Source organism: Trichoderma breve, chromosome 2 (assembly GCF_028502605.1).
Source record: "Trichoderma breve strain T069 chromosome 2, whole genome shotgun sequence".
In the NCBI taxonomy this organism is placed as follows: domain Eukaryota; kingdom Fungi; phylum Ascomycota; class Sordariomycetes; order Hypocreales; family Hypocreaceae; genus Trichoderma; species Trichoderma breve.
The window spans coordinates 216,614-236,708 of record NC_079233.1 but is presented as its reverse complement, the minus strand read 5'-3'; the positions used below and the strand labels follow the sequence as shown (position 1 = coordinate 236,708).

Below are 20,095 nucleotides of genomic sequence, written 5' to 3'. Positions count from 1 at the left end.
GGAGGAGGAGCTAAAGCGACTACGCCTGCTAGCATTGCGACCCTCCAGCCCAGATCGCGATCCAGTCCATCTGTGGAATACTGTGCGGACAGGACAGTACTTGCAAAACCCCGACGTTTATTGCCGCCAGCTCGGCACTGCAGCATGTAACTCCTAATGCCTACCAGGCACTGTATCGACAAGACAAAGCAAAGCCGGAGCGTCTGACCATGCCTGAAGCATCCTAGCAGGCGAGTGCCGTCTTGTCAGCGAGGGCCGCCAGCACCGTCAGTCTGGCCCGGCAGAACCACACGGGAACGTGCTGGTGAGCTCCATCAGTCAAAGTCAAGGCCGACGCGAGAGACAATAGCGTCACAGCAAGATCGGCCTGCAGGCCCCTCTGTGGCCTCTGGTCTCCCTCCGCTGTTCCTCCCTTGCCGCGGCCTGGAGTGCCGAGAGACGAGAGCTGCTGAAGAGGCAAAAACGATCTGAGCTGTGCTTTGCAGTTGCTGCGCTGCGTAGGGATGATTGTTTGGCTGTCATGTCTGATGCCTCCTGTATGGTGCATCATGGCTGGCCACCACTTCTCCCCAGCTAGTCCAGCGCCTCCCCCAAAGTCCACACATCCACGGCTCGCCTTTTCTTGCTTGCTTGCATCCCCCAGCTTGCGGCGGTGCGAGTACATGGAGTACGTGCAAATACATGCATGAGTTTCCTTCGGCTGGCACTAAGGCAACGCGGTCCGAAGCAGCAGAGACGCTCTCTGGGCTCTCGTACTTGCACCCAAGCGTCCCTCCCAGTGGCGTCGATGCCCTCACCCCGCAGGCTGGCTAGCCATGCCATGCCATGCCGGACGAAGCATGTACCGGCCCAGTACCAGCCAGGACCAAACTCGGAACGCTCCTCTGCTGGTATCCAAGGTATCCTACGGGTATACGACGCCACGCCACAGCCCGCGTGCACGCTTCTTGGTGCCAGAGCCTGCAAGTCTCTCAAGACCCGGTCGTCCGCTGGCTGCGCTGGATATACACTCACGCCCCCCCTGGCCCCCCTGGTCGCCTCCAAGTGCTTGGTCTGGTGCCTTGTATGCAGACACCCCCCGGCCTCTCCACCCAGTACAAGTACTTACCTGAGGTAAAGTACCGTCATCCCTGTCCGAAAGGTACGGAAACAGAGGAGACGCTGTTCGGGGTCCACACCACCGCCTTCTGGGATGGATGGCCTCAGAGGTGTGTAGCAGTATATTATTATAATACGGTACCTGACGGCTTCATATTCTGGGCTCGTTTTTTTTCTCTGTTTCCACTCATTAAAAAATCACGGTCCGGATCTCTTGCCATTCGCATCCGAAACGCAATTTCCCGCCTGCTTCTGACTCTCCGTTTGTCTCAGAGCAGCCCTTTCAAAGCCTTTGTCTACAGACATTGTCGACGTCTTGGCCTACAGCAATTGCTTCTTCTTTGACGTGGCGGCATCCGCATCTTGCCTCCAGCATTTGGCGCATTCACGGGCTTCTCTGTCGTGATTTGCTCTGTTGACGCCGTTGAATCTCAACCATCGTCAACCAAAGCGAAGCGGGCCCTCGTCTCTTTTCGTAGCGCGACCCACGACAAGCTGCCTCGAGTCGTTGCTGGTCCATCGCCTTTGATACCCTATTTATTGCGATAGCTCCCCCACTCGATCGCCTTTCCACGGCTCCTCTGCCCTCGTCGCCAACCAAAGCCGCCTAGACTGCGGCCAGCCTCATCCGATCTTTTTGTTTGCATGTCCCTCATATATAAAATCGAACACAACATGCCGCGATCATCTTCCGGAGAGCCAACTAAACCGTCCAAGCGAAAGGGTAAGTTTGAATCTGAGATCCCGCCCTTTTGGTGCTTCACATGTCGACAATTCTTGCCCCAATGCCCACTCCACTGGCGACAATTGCCGTTTCCATTCATCCCAATTGCCAATTCATTTTCTATACCTCATTTCGAATAAAAATCAAAAGCTAATTGTTATACGTCTCTGTACCCCTTAGGCACCAGAAGTGTTTCGACCCTGACGCCCTCACAGCTGGCACGCAAGCGGGCCAACGATCGTGAGGCTCAGAGAGCCATTAGAGCAAGGACCAAGGAGCACATTGAGCGTCTGGAGCGTGAACTGGCCGAGCTCAAGGGCGTCCAGAGCCGCGACAGAAAAGTCCAGGAGCTTCTCCGTCGGAACAAGTTCCTCGAACAGGAGATTGCCCGTCTCCGGGAGCACATGGGCTACACCGCCACGGACTCGTCCTATTCCTCGAATTCCGCAGGTACGCCAGGTACCATGCCCAACAGCGCTCATGACCTTTACTTTGGACCGCTAACTCCAGGCCCATCAGTCTACGACGACAACCTCAGCTCGGGCAGCGGTGCTGTGCCGAGTCCGAGGGTGTCGCCTCTGCCATCCAGTGACTTCAACCAGATCCCCGACTATGCACAGCAGTCGTATGGCCACATCACAGGCGCTGGCGGCGAGGCGTGGCCAGCATCCGTTGCGCCAAACCCCGTCCTGGGCAACATTTCCAGCCCCTCATCTCCTGCCCATGGCGAGGAGTACAACGCGGCCTACATTCCCACAAGCGTGCCCTCGATGATTCCGGCCACTCTCAAGGACATCAAGCAGGACTACGACGAGATGGACCACGGCAGTATGTATCCCTATCACTATCCCTATCCCTATCCCTTAAACCACGCACCGAGCAGTGAGGGGCACATGGGCTGACTTGAATTGCTTCTCTCCCTCCAGGTGGGCTCAGGCTCAACACCTCAACTCTGCATAATTTGCCACAGGCATATATGCAGCAACACCAGCACCAGCAACAGCACCAACATCAGCACCCTCAACACCCGCAACACCACCACCAGCAGGCGCCGCCGCCACCGCCTCTGCACGCATATGCTCAGCAACACCAGCAACAACCACCGCCTCACCCTGCGCACAGCGCATCGCCTCACACGCCGCTGCAGCAGCGAACTCCGCAGTGGAATGCCGCGTATTCTTTATACTACCCTCCAGAGATGGCCGATAGCCACGCCAACCCTGGCATTCCTCGATGAATCGAGTCGCCATCGACTACTGGCCGCGTTGCGTCTTTTGTGGCAAGACACCATCCAACCAAGCTCGCATCATTGGCAACACTAAATCTTGACATCACCGAACCTTGGGATTTCGGCCACGACAGCCCGCAAGAGGGACATGCCTGAACAGCGAATACAAGTCCGCAGCGGCCTCCATGGCCCATCTGCACGCTTACGACAGTACAACCTTGAGGGGCAACAACCAATCGGCACAATCGTGGAAGGGAGCAAAAAAAACAGATCCGACAAATGGCAAACGAATTTGGGTTGTATACTGCATCGCAGCGGTGGGCACTCAGACCAAGAATCCAGCATTTGTCGCACCAAACAGCCACAAAAGCAGGGTTGCGTTGGACAAGGCCGACAAGGCAGAGTGGAGCTGGTTTTATTTACGTGGCATCAATGAGAAAGGGAGAACAACAGCAACGGGCTATGATGAAGCGGATTGGTTTTTACAATTACAACATAGAACGAACCAACGCAGCCAGGTCACTGAGACAGCGGTGACGGTGGGTGAAGAGAGGGGAAGAAGAATAGGCAAGGCGATGCCTGTTTTTTACGATTACAGAAGGGTGCTCAGGTCTGCTCTGGGACAAAGGAAAAAGCCGACACCCGTACACATATAGCATTCATCGGCGTTTGGGTCTTGCATATGCATTTCAATCTTTGGGCGCACAAACAAACAACGGGACGACGGACACAGCACGATGCATATCAGCGGGGCAAATGGGATTCGGGCGGCTCAAGATGGAAGGGTGGTCTATTTTCTTTCTTTTTTTTTTTACTATCTATATCTTTTTTTATTTGTTTCGATCTCATCTCTTTCGCTTTTTTTTCTTTTTTTTCTTCGCCTTGGGAGATACCATGAGGAGAGGATTTAACTCGGCTGGCTAGTCGACTGGACTGATATAGACGGATATATACTGTTTCTTGTTTTTTGGATTTTTTTTTTTGTTTCTGTTCTCGGTTTGGTTATCTTCGCTCTCCTCTTGAATGCTTTTTACGAACTCTTTTTTTATCTTTTCTTTGTTTGTCAATGTATTGTTTCTACTATAGACTTGCGCGTTACCACGGATCTTTAGACAAACTTCCTATAGAGGAACTATGAGACTATGAAAATTAGAACACTTTTTTCGCCAAGCTTTCATATGTAGTGCAAGCGATGTGGAATCTTCCAAGCCATTGGATTGGGTGTCCTGTAAGACTATCTCATTCCAAACTGTATGTGGCACTTGTTTAATATATGTAAATGCAGTAGTACGGTGTCTAGTCAGCAGTATTGATGGGGTTGTGAAATGATCAGCGCAATCTCACCCCAACCAACCAACCAACAAACCAACCCCAGATATCAACGGCTTTCTTCCACTATACCGCGACTTACCGCCTCATCGCCTCGCCAAATCTAGACCCCCCAGCCTCGGCTGCATCAAAGCTGCCACATGGCGTGGTGCCGGAAACGAAAAGCCAAAGTGCCGGTGGTTTTGCTGCTGCTCCTAGCTCGACCAGACTAACTAAGCCAGAGCCAGGGGGGGGAGAGGACAAACAGGCTATTGCCCTTACTATAAGCTACTAGACAAACGGGGGGTTTTATTTTATTTTAGCAACAAAAATGCAGAGCAACAAGCAAGAAGCTCAATTAGGGGGCCGTAAGCGCCGTTTTTTTCTCCTCAAGAGAGCAGAGAGAGGCTATGTTTGGTGCGAAGCCATGCCTTTTCCATGCGGACGTGCATTCGCGGGCGAGCTTGTACATTTTCCGGCCGCAATAGTTGGACTGGACTGGGGGGCGTGGGAAGGATTGAACCTGTACTCGTACTAGCACCTTTTGCCTGTTTGTTGTTGGGGGGTCGCGCGGGATGCTTATATTAACTTCACACGAGGATCTGGTTGGCCGAGGTGAGACGTGAGCGTGAGCTGAGCAAATGGAGCAAGATCTAAGCTGGGCTGAGCCAGATGATGGGATGCTGGGGTTGAAGGGCTTGTTGTGAGCTAGATGGAGAAAGGCTGGTCAATGTTCGTGTACGGAACAACCTGGTAGTTTGATTAGCTGATCGTGTTCCATTTTCAGCTTCAGCTTCAGCCTCACTGCAAACCATGACCACCGCCAAGGCAGCTTTCGCTTCTTGGCGCTTCTCCTCCCTGTAGCTGAGTCGAGAGAATTGAAGAGCAAGCAGCTGGGAAATTCTGTTAAGTACATGCATGCATACATACATACATACATGATTGTACGGTATGTGAGAGAAAGAGAGTGAGAGAGAAAGTGGAGTTTTGAACAAAGAGGGGAACAGGAGAAGAGGGGCGTCTAAGGGGGGGCGTGTGAACGAGAAGGGAAAAAAAGAGAGCATCCATTTCCACTCTGGGCGGTGATGGGTACAGTACAACCAATCTTGCTTGGCCTTGTACTATCCGTATGAGTAATATAGACGTGAAATAAAAAAAAGAGAGGCACGTATCTCACCTCGTACAGTCTCCATTTTTAGACGCCCGCTCTGTGTCAAAGTCGATCCCATTCACGCATAGCTAATCATGTACCCTCTTTTGACTTGGATTGGGGAGATCAAGCAAGGGCTCGCGTCGAATACGCCCGAATAGCGCATATGCTTGCGTAACGATGGTTGGATGGGTGTGGTGAGTGTGAGTGATCTGCTAGTAGGAGCATTAGCTAGTACAGCATGTGTCTGATATGCGGTCTAGGTGACCCCCAACATAGATGGATCCGTCTCCTTATTCACGGAGTACATCGTGCTTGACACTACTGCAGGCAGGAAAATAGAAGGAAAGAAGGTGTAGTAGTGGGATTTGACAGATTCGGAAGAGAGTGCCGAACCCTTTCGCAATGCATGATTCCGAGTGAAGAAAGGTGATGAGGACCTGCCACTCCTCATCTCCGCCAGGCCATGAACTATGGATCAAAGAGCATGATGTTATTTCCCCTATGCCAGGTACAGTATCCTCGCACGGAGAAACATGTATAAATAGAAAAAAAGAACGCGGCACTGCATGGCCGGAGGAATATCACGACGCTAAGGATGCAGCGAAAAGGCAATGACCGACCTGCAAGCCAACGCTAGCGGCTCTGTTATATCGGTATTCACCTCAAAGCCCCAGAGAACATGGGTCCAGGCCTTGTCCTTATCTGCGCAGCGGGAATAAGGGCAGTTGCAGCATTGCTGTACCTTGTGCTAATCAACGGCTGCCCCGATCTGAAGTTTGCTTGAGTCGTTCTCCTCTCGTCTCCCCCTCTCTTCTCTCTCTTCTCAACAGACCCCTTCCGTGGCCCATCGGCCGCACTGCGGTCGGTCTAATTCAGTTAGATCTGTGCTCTTCAAGACCATTGTTCTCATGTCTGGGGTATCCAGGTTGTTTCGGGGATTATGACGGACGCGGCGCGTCTACAATCCCTACGCAGTTAGCAAGGTGCATCATCTCGACACTCTAAACTCGTTGTAGACATTGAGTCGCTTCTTAGCACGGATTTGGGGCATCGTGAAAGGAATAGCGGCATCACCGTATCGAAATAACCTGGGGAAAGGGGGAATGCATGAGGGAGTTTCGGTTTCGTACAACTGGTCCGTCCATCCCAGCGCCCGTTGTAAACCAAGACCTTTTGCAAAAAGGAGATATCTATGATGCGTATACTCTGCAGCAACTGAAACACCAGTGATGGTATGAAGCCAATTCCAAGAACAGGCGACGCAATGTCTGCAGCGGACAAGAAAAGCAAAGAGCTTCGCAGAGTGCACATGAGCCTCTACCATAGCTAAACAAGTTGATGCTGGTGGTGGTGGTGGTGTCGTCGTATCAAATTGAGCCTCTTATCAGATGCTATGAACACCTATAGCCGCCATGTGTAAACACTTATTTGTCAGAGTAACATGGCTTAAGAGTAGACCCCAGAAGCAGATACCGATGCAACGGGATCATCAGGCACGGGACGTTGGACATGGCCGCCGCACCTGCAGGATAGCGTTTGAGACGGGACAGGGCCTCCTAATCTGAACACCGAAAAGATTCCGGGCTTCTGCGAGCTTTCGAAACGGCAGCAACTGGCAGCCGAGTTGATTCCGTAATGTGTGGCTTGCGTATGCAACGACGAACATGGGCCCTAGTCTCGTGGGAGTGAGAAGCGATTGCCGTGCCCTAAACCACAAGGACTGAAGAGACAAGCTTGCTGTCCACTGCCTGGGTTCCATCTGCTGGAGAAAATAGAACCAATAAAGAAGCACACGGCGGGTTCTAGCTGGGTAGCAATGGCCCAAAAAGGTATAAGCTGTCAAAAGAGAAGAAAAAACTTAAACAGCGGTATGGAGATGTCAAGCGGCACGGTACATGAGGGTACAAGCGGTACAAGCAGGCACAACGACCCAGTTTTGAGCGTCTCATCATTTCTCAGAGGGAGGGGCGTACAAGTATCTTCTTTTTTGCTCTCACTCTCCTTTCGATCCGCCGCGTGCTTTGTTGAGGAGGACAAACCCACTGAACAGCGCCGGGACTCCTGGTCCAGAGAGCAGAGCATATCCGCTTCCTGCATGCACCAACCTGGCAACGACCCTCCTGTCCCCTCCCAAAGGGCTGAAAAATAGAAGAGCCCACCGGACCGCTCCAGACGCTGGTTGGACAGCTGGGCCTTATGCGGTGGGTTTATGGCAGCGGAGCAGCGAAAATAGCGAGTATCAAGTTTGAAGAAATTGGCCGAAGTTGACCGAGCCGTTTCGGTGGCTGACCAAGGGGGAAGGGCGGGAGAAGCGCGCTAGAAGGACTATCGAAGCTTTGCTGTTGTTCTCTGGTAATCCTGGCCCCGCAGGGGAGGGGCGTGTGAGAATCTCAAGTTGAACAAGAGCCCTGGCATCTCGTATGTACTCGTACTGTACTTCCAACAAGACTGCACTAGCACTTGTGCAGGCATGCACACCCCTCCCCACCCCTCCCTTTGTTGTAGAAATTTCCACGAGGAGACCCTGTTAGGCCAGTTTTGGCTTGGATGATGACATATGTTGAGAGAAAAGAGGGTGCGAGGGAAAAGGGATAGCGTTCGTTGTGGCGAAACAACGAAGAACGAAGAAGAGAGAAAAGCGAGCATCCGAACGAATGCCGGACAAAAGGGAAGAAGAAGAAAGAAGGAAAGAAACAAGTCCCCCAAGGAGAGGGAAAAGATGACAAAGCAAGATGAGCCGCCGGTGTCGATTCGCGTGGATCAAGCAGCGCTTGAGCTGAGGGCACCAACTGGTGGCTGGAATCCGCCGCTGCCCGTAGCTCCGATCACAAATATCCTCCTCCATTCAGGTTGGGAGACATGGGGGTCAAATTGCTGGTGCCTGCTCAGAGCTGAAGGGTTGCGACTCCATCGAAACCCACCTGCTGTCCCCGTCCAGGCGCTTTAGTTTGTATGCATCAACGCTCATCTGCGGAGAGGAAGAACAGAGCACTAAACTGCATACCGTGGCACTTGCATCAATGACACAAATAGTTGTTGTAAGTTCCCAAACTCCCCCTCCCTCTCATGCTGCTCCGTACTCGTACAGTACCCGTACTTGCAATCAATATGAGGTCGGTGAGTCCACTAAAAAGACGCATCGTGAGACTCGGGAACCAGCAACCCCGTGGCACCTCGATTCAGCCCAAAGCATCATCGCAGGAAAGAGGGAGCGTCATGGTCATCGGGGGACCCGAAAGGCGTCGCGTAGACAAATGAAATGAGATTGGAGCCTCTTCGTGAAGTGTTTCGCACGTGCCCAAGGAATGGCGTTTCCCATTTGCGGTCTATCACTCTTAGCCTTTGCTGCGATTTTCGAGCAGTAAAGACGGGATCAAGCGATCCAATCCAAAGAGGCCGCCTAACCAGCTGTGTTTCCTTAGCCGCCATATCAAATACCACTGGCCTCGAGCCAAATCATCCACACAGACACACCCTTTGTGCAATTCGTCTGTGTTTTCGATGAGAGTGTGTACCTGTACTGTGCATGCTTCGTTGTCCATACTTCTTTGTACCTATAGTGCTTCTACGGCGTGGTGCGTCGGCAGTTGGTTGAGAGCCAACAGCTGTGGATACGACGATCCAATGGAGAAAGGGGGTTCCGCCAAGCCTGTAACATCGGTTTCCTTTAGTGCCATCCCCCATCCATCCAGACAGACTATCGTGTCTAGATAACGGTGGGATAAAGCCATCAGAACCTAGACTGCTCGACTAGACGTTCTAGTGCCAGAGCCGTTCAGGGGCTCTCGCGTCGATCAGCACCAATGGGTTCCCCTGCTTGAGCGGGAATCGCGCCTATGGTGTGCTGCTGTAATTTCTCACAAAAGCCGCTGAGCAGGGCATTCTTGCGTCAACTCGGCAATAGGCTTCATTGACAAAGGCGATTGAGCGGCGATAGCAGAGGCGTGAAGGTAGCTTGAGACATTGCGTAGCATCGCGAGCTGAGAGTGCCCACCCCAATACCACTTCATTCCCCATTGGCTGCCTCCAATGAAGCGCCGTGTTTGCAAATGCCAAAACCGGTGTCTTTATGCCTCTGCATGGGGAGGCGTTTCAACATGACATTCCATCGAAGCCACGCTTGGCAGCACTCTTCGGACTCCGTAGAACCACCATGCTTGTTCCTCGAGGAAGCGACAAGAGAAGGCGGTCTCAGGTCCATACGAGTGTAAAAGTGTATCCGCTCAGGTTTGCGCCCCGACTATCCAGCGGCATTCGCCTATGCCCGTCGCCACATGCCGCCGAGGTCGAGCTGATGATGTGCAAGACTAAGGAGGCGACAGGACCAGGTTCTCCGCATCTTGAAAAGGTGTTGATGCCACAAAACAAAAGACATGCCGCATTGTATCAAAGTACAAGTCTTGACACAAGTAAAACATCGGTAATCCCTGGAGCTGCTCAAATTAGCCATCAAAGCCTTGATTTAGTCCCTTTTCTTTGTACCAAATTTCGTGGCTGGCTTTTTCTGTGCGCATATTTGTTTTATGGCGACATGATGACATGACACTCGCATGGCTTCATGACTGGAATTTAACCCAGACCACATCTACTTTCTTTCTTCTTTCCCGTGGCAATGCACTCGTAATCGAGCGGGGGTGCGAAGCGAGAAGACGAAACCACTACCGCTGTCCGCTGACAGCCCGTACGGTTGTATGTTTAGGCGATGCATTTCCCGTCGGCCAATCTTGATGGCTAAACGTTCCGTATGTAATCATCAAATCCCTTGCAGTCGACACCATCAGATTGTGTGCATAACGTCGGCACACTGAACATAGATTGTCGGCCAATCTCACAAGTGGGATGTCCAAGCACGCCTGTCTCGGACTTCGGCCGGTTGAAATGGTAAGATTCACATCGCAGGGTCCCTGATCCAGGTACCGCCGCCCCACGCGGACCATCCCACATGTGATGGATGACGACGATCCATGATGAAAGACCAGCAGAGCCTCGTGCAAGGACCGATTGCATTGGCTTGCTCTGCCCAATGCTTTTCCTACATCGTCTCTTGCTGCTACAACGCCAATACAGTAAATGCGCAAGAGAGGTGTAGCAGACGTCGAATTGAGGGCCCTCGGACAAGCACACACCTCTGGTCGTAACAATTGCCGCAAGGAGTCTCAGCAGACAGCCGCCACAGTGAGGAATTCCCCTGTTGGAATGTCATCGATACTGCCGTTCAGCCGCGGGAAAAGGAGATAAGGCCATGATGTGTCGATTTAGCCCTTTTGAAATATCTCCGACATACAGGTCCCCTGATTAGGAGACCAAGGTAGCATTGGGCGGGATCTCCAGGATCCCACCGTAAGATCACGCATCGTCCAGCCTTACCGGCCCACAAGCCCCTGCGCGGTGCCCTTGGTGATAGTCCCGCTAGCCATGCAGCCCGTCCAACCCCAGATTGTCTGTAGTAGGTAATCCGTGATTTGACAGAGCGTGGAGCAGAAGGCGTGGAGCGGGAAGCCCGTCGCATTTAGATGCCAACCTTCTTCCCCCTTCAGTCCGATGTTCGGCCATAAGGAACATTAGGGTCAGGAGAATAAGCATGGCGTCCTCTTGGCAAATTACCACATCTGAGGCCAATGTGCGCGCCGTCCAGGCAAACACGCATTGCATAGCTGACCGTCGTCATCGTCAATGGTACTGTAGGAGGTCAGCTGCATACAGGGAATGTTGTCCCAGGTCGAAACTGTTCGCTAAACCGGCCGGTCTACTCTGTGGTACTGGTACTTGCGCGATGAGGATTCGGCATGATATGACGGCTCATATTTTCCAGCCTGACAGCGGCGTTGACATCAACCACGCCTCCCTGGAAAGACAAGCATCCAGATGCCTGGTAGGCGGCGGAATGAGCGCGGAAAATGCCGTGGAGATAGTGCTGCATATAAGAGCAGGCCAGGACGGAGTCAAGAGTTGTATTCACAAGGAGGCCTGCTGACATACGCAAGGACCCTGAATGCCAAGCCGACGGGGGGGTTGCGAACATGACTGCTGGACACAGAGTCGTATGCCGAGAATCTGTAACTGCCAGGACACCATGCCGGTGACAGCGGAAGCGCTGCCGCCGCGGCCGCGGAACACAGATTCAGCTGTGGTGTTTATGCCATTTGTGCCGAAGGACAAGAATGCCACTTGTCTGACAGCATGAAGCAGACAATGTCCGAGTGAGCCGGTATGTCATGGCGGCGAAGCACTGCGTAACAATGTTGTTAGCCTCCATCGTCAACTCCATCATCAACACCAAGGCCCGATCGTGACAAGTCAAGTGCCCACCTGTTCCCGTCCCCGTTCCCGTGTGGAACTGCCTGTGATCCGACAGCCGGGATCAGATCCACCGCGATCGCCTTTCGCATCCCCATCAGCGTCAGTAGATTCGATGGTGGAGTCTCGTCAAGATCAAATGCGATACCCGTTCCCACGGCGTTTACCCGAAGCCAGAGCAACGAACATCATCACCGCCCACATGACCAAGAGCTTCTTCGGGGTCGGTCGGGGAATCTCGCTCGTATCTCACCGAGCCGACTCGGCCAAGCCTCTCCGCACCGGCTTTCGCTTGGGGATGGCGGAGTCCGATGTCGAATCAGTGTCCAATTATTTCGGCGGGCCTCGTACGGATGAATCTGACAGCCTCGACACCGATTGGCTGGAATTCAGCCTCATCCTCGGCGTATCCGCGGGTGTTCGGCTATAGCAAGGGTATACCACGGCTGAACATCCCTGCCCGCAGCTAATGGCGGGGAGCATCGCGGGGAAACTCGTCCAATATCCATCTCGTGATAAGAAAGTTGGGATGATGGCGCGGCTTCGGAGAATCCTGCTGTTGCTTTTGCTTCGACACGAAATTGCCAAGCTGGGCGAGTAAGCCCGTTAGTGGCAGGAGGAGCTGCTTGCTTGCTGATTCTTTTACGTTTCTCCGAAGTTCTCACGACGAATTACCCACGGCCAATCCAATATGGCGAGCCCCCAGGGATTCCCATCTTTGTGACCGACGGCTATATAAGTTGCCTGGCCTGTTCCTGTTGCTGGTTTTTTTTTCGTTGAACTCTTCATCTTCACCCCTTTCCAGTGTCTTTGTGACAGACTGGTTTTCTCTCAGCTTTCTTTCTTTTTATGATTTGATTGCTGCGGCATGCTTGAGGCTACCCTGCAGTCATTGTGAATTTTATTGTTGCTGTCATTGAGCATCTTTGTTTGACATAGAGCGGTGATACTGCTGTGTTTTGTCGTGTGTCGAGGAAGAATTGCCTCGTCAGAGACCCTATTCTACACGACTTTCCCCATATCACTCCATATCACCCCCTCACATCTCCAAACATGGCTGATATCGACGTTGAAGCCGTGTTGAAAAAGCTCACCTTGGCCGAAAAGGTCGAGCTGCTGGCAGGTGAGTTATAAAACATACCAACATGTTCACCAGATACACACGGCATGACATTCGAAACTGGTGACTGACAAACCCCCAAAGGCATCGACTTCTGGCACACAAAGGCTCTCCCCAAGCATGGCGTCCCGTCACTGCGCTTCACAGACGGCCCCAACGGTGTAAGAGGCACAAAGTTCTTCAACGGAGTCCCTGCAGCTTGCTTCCCATGCGGCACCTCGCTCGGTTCCACATTCAACCAGACGCTGCTCGAAGAGGCAGGTAAAATGATGGGCAAGGAGGCCATCGCCAAGAGTGCCCATGTGATCCTCGGCCCGACTATCAACATGCAACGCTCCCCTCTCGGTGGACGAGGATTCGAGTCCATTGGCGAAGATCCCTTCCTCGCTGGCCTTGGTGCCGCGGCTCTCGTCCGTGGCATCCAGAGCACCGGAGTCCAGGCCACCATCAAGCACTTCCTGTGCAATGATCAGGAGGACAGGCGCATGACGGTCCAGAGCATCGTCACCGAGCGGGCGCTGCGTGAGATTTACGCGCTGCCCTTCCAGATTGCCGTCCGAGACGCCCAGCCTGGTGCGTTTATGACGGCGTACAATGGCATCAATGGCGTGCCGTGCAGCGAGAACCCCAAGTATCTCGACGAGATGCTCCGGAAGGAATGGGGCTGGAAGGGCCTGGTCATGAGCGACTGGTATGGCACTTACAGCACCACCGCTGCCGTCGTAGCAGGCCTCGACCTCGAGATGCCTGGCCCCCCACGATTCCGAGGAGACACACTGAAATTCAACGTTTCCAACGGAAAGCCCTTTGTCCACGTCATCGACCAGCGTGCCAGAGAAGTGCTCCAGTTCGTCAAGACGTGTGCTGCCTCTGGCGTCAAAGAGAATGGCCCCGAGACAACCGTCAACAACACCCCCGAGACGGCGGCCCTGCTTCGAAAGATTGGAAACGAGGGCATCGTCCTTCTCAAAAACGACAACAACGTCCTACCCCTGAAGAAGGACAAGAAGACGTTGATCCTCGGCCCCAACGCCAAACAGGCAACATACCACGGCGGAGGTTCTGCCGCCCTCAAGGCCTACTACGCAGTCACCCCCTTTGACGGCCTCAGCAAGCAGCTCACGACGCCGCCCTCATACACCGTTGGTGCCTACACCCACCGCTTCCTCCCCGTGCTGGGCGAGCAGTGCTCAACGCCAGGCGACGGAGCCCAGGGCATGCGCTGGAGAGTCTTCAACCAGCCCCCCGGAACCCCTGGCCGCCAGCACATCGACGAGCTCTTCTTCACCAAGACGGACATGCACCTGGTGGACTACTACAACCCCAACGCCGCGGACACGTGGTACGCCGACATGGAGGGCACTTACACCGCGGACGAGGACTGCACCTACGAGATTGGCCTCGTCGTCTGCGGCACCGCAAAGGCCTACGTCGACGACAAGCTCGTCGTCGACAACGCCACGCACCAGGTCGCCGGCGACGCCTTCTTCGGCTCGGCCACGCGCGAGGAGACGGGTCGTGTTAACCTCGTCAAGGGCAAGACGTATAACTTCAAGGTCGAGTTCGGCTCTGCGCCAACATACACTCTCAAGGGCGACACCATCGTGCCGGGCCACGGCTCGCTCCGCGTCGGCGGCTGCAAGGTCATCGACGACCAGGCCGAGATCAAGAAATCCGTCGCGCTGGCCAAGGAGCACGACCAAGTCATCATCTGCGCCGGCCTCAACGCCGACTGGGAGACGGAGGGCGCCGACCGCGCCAGCATGAAGCTCCCCGGCGTGCTGGACCAGCTCATCGCCGAGGTCGCCGCCGCCAACCCCAACACCGTCGTCGTCATGCAGACGGGCACCCCCGAGGAGATGCCCTGGCTCGAGACCACGCCCGCCGTCCTCCAGGCCTGGTACGGCGGCAACGAGACGGGCAACTCCATCGCCGACGTCGTCTTTGGCGACTACAACCCCTCGGGCAAGCTGCCCCTCAGCTTCCCCAAGCGCCTGCAGGACAACCCGGCCTTCCTCAACTACCGCACCGAGGCCGGCCGCACTCTCTACGGCGAGGATGTCTACGTCGGATACCGCTACTACGAGTTCGCCGACAAGGACGTCAACTTTCCCTTTGGCCACGGCCTGTCCTACACCACTTTTGCCTTTTCCAAGCTTGCTGTCTCTCACACTACTGGCAAGCTGAGCGTCTCTCTCGCCGTGACAAACACCGGCTCCGTCCCCGGCGCGCAGGTCGCCCAGCTATACGTCCGCCCCCTGCAGCCCGCAAAGATCAACCGCCCCGTCAAAGAGCTCAAGGGCTTCGCAAAGGTCGACCTGAAGCCCGGCGAGACCAAGACGGTAACGATTGCCGAGCAGGAAAAGTACCTGGCCTCGTACTACGACGAGGAGCGCAACGAGTGGTGCGTCGAACAGGGCGATTACGAAATCATTGTCAGTGACAGCAGTGCCGTGACGGACGGGGCTGCACTTAAGGGAAAGTTTACAGTGGAGGAGTCGTACTGGTGGTCTGGTCTATAAGAGATATGATGTGTGGGAAATAATACCATTCACTGTTTGATATTCTGCTAGTTCTTCTTGTACCATAAAACGAACGATGTCATGGATAAAATTACGATGATAGCTTTATCAAATTAAGAAGTTTTCTTCTGTCTCGGATTCAGGTTCCAAACAGCTCATTAGAATGTTGTTTGTATTGCATTAAAATAAGTTTAAAACACCAACAACTAATAATACTAATAACCCCCCTTGGATACTTTATCCCGCATAGTAAGATCCAACAGCAGAAGCATTTCATCCGCCAGATTTGTTTTCCCCTTTACTCCCAACATATCAATCAATCCCCCAGTCACATCTCTTTTTTGTAACCCAAAACTGGCCCTCATGAAGTACCCCGAGAAAAACATATCGCCTATGAAGATATAACCCAAAAATAGTAGTCGTCACCACTCCAATAAAAAGCCAAAAAATCAAGCCGGTTCGCGTCAAGAGGCCGTTAGGTAAGTCAGTCGTCCCGCTTGCCGTCCCCCCCCCCCCCCCCCCGATGATGCGTCAGCCCTGGTACCATCTTAGTCCCGATTCAAACCCTCACTCGGGCTTATCGGTATGCAAATCTGCCGCGCTACCCTCCGTCCAAACTCGGTGTAAGTTGACTCGCTTCTATCATTGGCAATGCTGTGTGCCGATTGGAAACTCGTCGGGAGCAGCCGCGTGCTTCGAATATCAAAGGAAACTCCTGCGAGTCTCCTGCAGGGGCACATGCATAGGTATCCAGAACACCTCCTTCTGCCGCGGAAATCGATCGTCCGGTCTTCTAGACATTCCCCATCAGTGCGTCACTTGCATGATAATAACACCAAAAATACCACCCTCCCTCGATGGCCCCAGTCAAAAGCCGAACCCCCTGGCGCCGATTTATTCAATCAGCTCATGATCGTCGTTGCACCGTACGTTGGCGACCACTTCCGGGATGCTGGCCTCACGCAGAATAAACCCGTGCTTCTCCACTACGATTTCACCTCCCAGAGGCCCTCTTTCGTACACCATGCCTCCTTGCTGAGCATGTCCTCCCCGCAACCAGCGCTGTAGACTCAGGGCTGTATTCGCCGCGTTAATGGCAACGTGCCAGTTTTCCAGCCCAATCGTCATCCAGCCGACGACAGACAAAGTCTTGATGAACCGTGCAGGCGGTGAATTGTGGCAGCTCGGCACCGCCGCCGCCATGACCCAGATGAAGACGCCGACAGCCGTCTTCCAAAACGGCACAGTCACCTCCCACACTAGCTCCCAAAGCTTCAAGAAATCAGTCTCTCCCAGAATCTCGGTAGTGGGGACCCGAGCAATGATGGCGCGGTAGTAGACGGAGGCAGTCACACGGATACAGCGATACATGGCGTCATTCTTGGTCCTGGCTAGCCGAGCACTCGCGCTCTCTTCCACGGGGGCGGGCGGCGAGCCGTTGGAGGATGCTGCATCGTGGCTCCTAGGCGAGGATGTGTCGTAGTCGGAGCTGCTCGCTGGGGAAGTGCCCGCCCCCTCGTATCCGGTAGTCTCCCACATGCAGTCATCACCCTCGTCGGCCGGATGACCCGTCGCCTCCTCTTCTTCGTAGAGTGGGATGTTTTCCGGCATCCGATCCAGCCTGTTAAGCGCCCACAACGCGGCGTCTGTCACATTCTGCAGGTCTTGCGCGGTTGGCGATGGGGGCAGGGATTGCACGGTCTGTATAATGAGTCTTACATCGTCCAGGATCTGGGCAGAGCTTCGATGAAGCTTTAATGCCGATCCCGGGTCGACAAAGTGTGGCCAGCCAGATAAAAAGGGGGAATTAAAGGCGGTTTGATAAGGGACCATGAAATCATCACGAAATTCAAATTCACCCTGGCCGTAAATGTCAGGTTCGATATCATGAGCAATGGCAATGGCAATGTCGTGACTAGATGGGTTTGACTGGTTAGCACCACAAAAAAATCAACCAGAGAGGACAGGCTCAATGGCTACGTAGTAGTGAAAATGGAACGACGGGGGGAGACGAAGTGAAACTGCATGTTGGCTCTTGCACATGCAGTAGCACGGCGACTGACAGGCCACGCTTTCAAAAATCAAGGGGTGGGTATGCAAAGGGGAAAAGGGCCATGATAGTACTACAAACTAGCGGGAGAGCAATAACTCACATGAGCACGGTTTTGGCTAGAAAACCACCCATTCCAAGGTCTTGGAGACCGCCCCTCATTCTAATCATGGTCTTGAGGCCCGCCATGTGGGCACGCAGTTCTTCAGTGGTGCCCCAGTACCAGGAATCCATGACCATCTGGGCGGCTCCCATGATGGCAGCATCGCCGGTCTGTGTCCTGGTAGAGCTTAGGTGCTCATTGAGCATACGGTGAACCACGCCTTTGTAGGCCCAGACAAGCATCTTGGGCACTCGGCCCGTCTCCTTGAGGAAGCATACCGCCGTGTAGAGCACTATCTGAAGCAGAAGAGGGTCCTTGATGGACAGCGGAACCCAGTGTTTCATAAATCGACTTTCAGGATCAGGGTTTCCGTCTATGGAAGCCTTGAAGCGAGATAGAAGTTGGAGATCTGTGAGGAAAAGATTCGTGTTAGTGTCAGTGGCCTGAATTTCATTACCTTGCTCCCCCCCTGTTCGAGTCTAAGCTGGTTGCCCCCCCTTCCAAGCTCTTTGAAAATGCAGCACGCTTAAAGACAGCACTAACACCAATGCTTGTCTCTGCGCCACCCTGATGAGGTATCAAGGGCGATTTTCTATGACTCCATGCACACAGGCATGCATGCACATACTTACGGCAATAGGAAAGAGAGGAGGGGAGAAGGGGGAGGGAGGGGGATTTGTCACGTACGTATCCGGACGAGCTCAATGTTTAACCTGGTTGGCTCCATAGGCAGGTTCCGCAGTTGATCATCCAAGCCTCCAATCATGACCGGCGGTTGAGCTGCCTGCTGCAAGGCGCGCATAAGTTGAGGGCCGTCGATGCTCCATTCGTCGTTGACGATGCGATTAGTGACCTTTAAGCGAGCCTGCAGAATTAGACGCAGCATGGCAAAGACAGACTTTGGTTTGAGCGTGCCCGTCTCGTCTGTGACTACGACGCGAAAAGGGTCCGAGGCAGACCCGGCAGACGACCTGTGCGAAGAGGCATCCTGGTCGTGTGAAGAGCGAGAGACCACCTCGCCTTGAGCAACTACCGGCGCAGCCGAGAGCCTGTCCGCAATGCCGCTGGCGGCGACGACTCCCTCGACCTGGAGAATGGCATCCTGGATGTCGGACAGGTTGAGATGGGCGTAGCCTCCTTCCAGCACAACCTTGACATTTTTAGAGGCGCTCCCTGGAGATCCGGCACTGGCAGGCCTATGAGAATTTGGCGGTGATGTCAGCTTATCATTCTAAACGGTCAACCTTTTTGAAAAGACGGGCATGTGTGAGTGTGTTAGCGTCAGTATGCTGTAAGAGGCAACGGCGTTATAAGCCAATCTCCTCCCCCTTCCTTTCTTTTTCCGTTTCTTCCCTTGTCTATTCCCTTGTTTTTTTCCCTTTTCTGTCTGGGTGCGTGCGTGCATTGGCACCCGATTGGGGAGAGACAGACAAGAGAGAGCATCTGCCGGCGAAGCTCCAAACCAGGGGAGTGGGTTGGGCTGTTCGGCCTTGTGGGGGAGCTGAAGCCGTAGTCTGTCCATTCCCCACAGGAGCTGTCCTCCGAAGTCCCTGTCCTGTCTGGCCCCCCCAAGGAGATGGATAAGGGTGGGAGGGACGTGGGATGGTGGCAGACGAGTGGAGAGAGGATGATCGGTTCGGTTGTCGTCGTGTGGTTTGATGGGTGGTTGATGGGCAGGGCAAATACTAACCTCTTGTTGCTTCGTTTGATGTTATATTCGCACGTCGGCTGTGGGAATCGACGGACGCAGTTGCTACACGGTCGGCCTTGGTCGCACTACAAAGCCATGCTCGAGTCAGTTGATGTTTTGTTCCCAAGCATTCATTTTTTCTCTGCTTCCATCGCTCCCTTCTTCTTCTTGATCATCATCATCATCTTTTCCCTTCTAAACAGCCCACCGCACCGGGTTTAGAGAGGATTTGCGGTCGCTCGCTCTCACGCTGCCCATGTGCTACTGGTCGGTGACTGACGAGGATTCGGAACATGCCCGTCCCTGCCAGCTCCAACCGCAGGGGGTTCGGACATTGAACTTTATATCTAGGACTGCTGGCGCCCCGGGAACTGGGAAATGGAAAAATGGAAAATCGCCCCCAAAAAAGCTCTGGGCAGCACCAGCAACAACTGCATCTACTAACCTTTTGCTTGCGACGTCGACACTCGGTGCACGAATTGCCCCTAGCCTTGATAGCCATGTTTGCGGCTAACCGGCGATGATGGGGCATCTGCCCCTGCACCTGCATTGTGTCGGACATTAAAGCGTGAGCACCGGCGCGCGGCCGATGGTGTAGCGAAGCCAAAGAGGCGGAAAAAACAAAAAGTAGGTCAAAAAGGCCGGAAGCGAAGCTGATAGATGCGGTGAGGAGCAAAGTCGAGAAGGGGAGGGAAAAAAGGAAATAAAGCGATGAGATGTCTAATAAAGCGCACGCGCTGCTGCTTCCCTTCCACACCAAGACGGACAGACGGAGCCCTCCAGCGATTGCAGCTATTGGTAA

At 53.8% G+C, this 20,095-nt stretch overlaps 4 protein-coding genes across 4 annotated transcripts; 2 read left to right on the top strand and 2 right to left on the bottom strand.

Moving 5' to 3' along the window:
* Positions 1 to 223: 223 nt before the first annotated feature.
* Positions 224 to 550, bottom strand: T069G_02323 (uncharacterized protein; the record flags this gene model as incomplete). The annotated part of the gene is made up of 1 exon (XM_056169533.1): positions 224 to 550. The coding sequence occupies one exon, from the start codon at positions 548 to 550 to the stop codon at positions 224 to 226; it is 327 nt and encodes a 108-aa protein (XP_056030425.1).
* Positions 551 to 1,773: 1,223 nt separating this feature from the next.
* On the top strand, positions 1,774 to 3,059 carry T069G_02322 (uncharacterized protein; the record flags this gene model as incomplete). Its single annotated transcript, XM_056169532.1, has 4 exons — positions 1,774 to 1,822; positions 2,003 to 2,272; positions 2,333 to 2,650; positions 2,749 to 3,059. 4 exons carry the CDS (start codon positions 1,774 to 1,776, stop codon positions 3,057 to 3,059), a joined length of 948 nt encoding a protein of 315 aa, XP_056030424.1.
* A 9,802-nt stretch (positions 3,060 to 12,861) lies between these two features.
* T069G_02321 (PA14 domain-containing protein) lies at positions 12,862 to 15,450 on the top strand (the record flags this gene model as incomplete). Its single annotated transcript, XM_056169531.1, has 2 exons — positions 12,862 to 12,931; positions 13,013 to 15,450. 2 exons carry the CDS (start codon positions 12,862 to 12,864, stop codon positions 15,448 to 15,450), a joined length of 2,508 nt encoding a protein of 835 aa, XP_056030423.1.
* Positions 15,451 to 16,344: 894 nt separating this feature from the next.
* T069G_02320 (fungal zn(2)-Cys(6) binuclear cluster domain-containing protein) lies at positions 16,345 to 19,843 on the bottom strand (the record flags this gene model as incomplete). The annotated part of the gene is made up of 6 exons (XM_056169530.1): positions 16,345 to 17,365; positions 17,604 to 18,012; positions 18,291 to 18,591; positions 18,637 to 18,799; positions 19,294 to 19,379; positions 19,739 to 19,843. The coding sequence occupies 6 exons, from the start codon at positions 19,841 to 19,843 to the stop codon at positions 16,345 to 16,347; spliced, it is 2,085 nt and encodes a 694-aa protein (XP_056030422.1).
* Between the last annotated feature and the right edge of the window lie 252 nt (positions 19,844 to 20,095).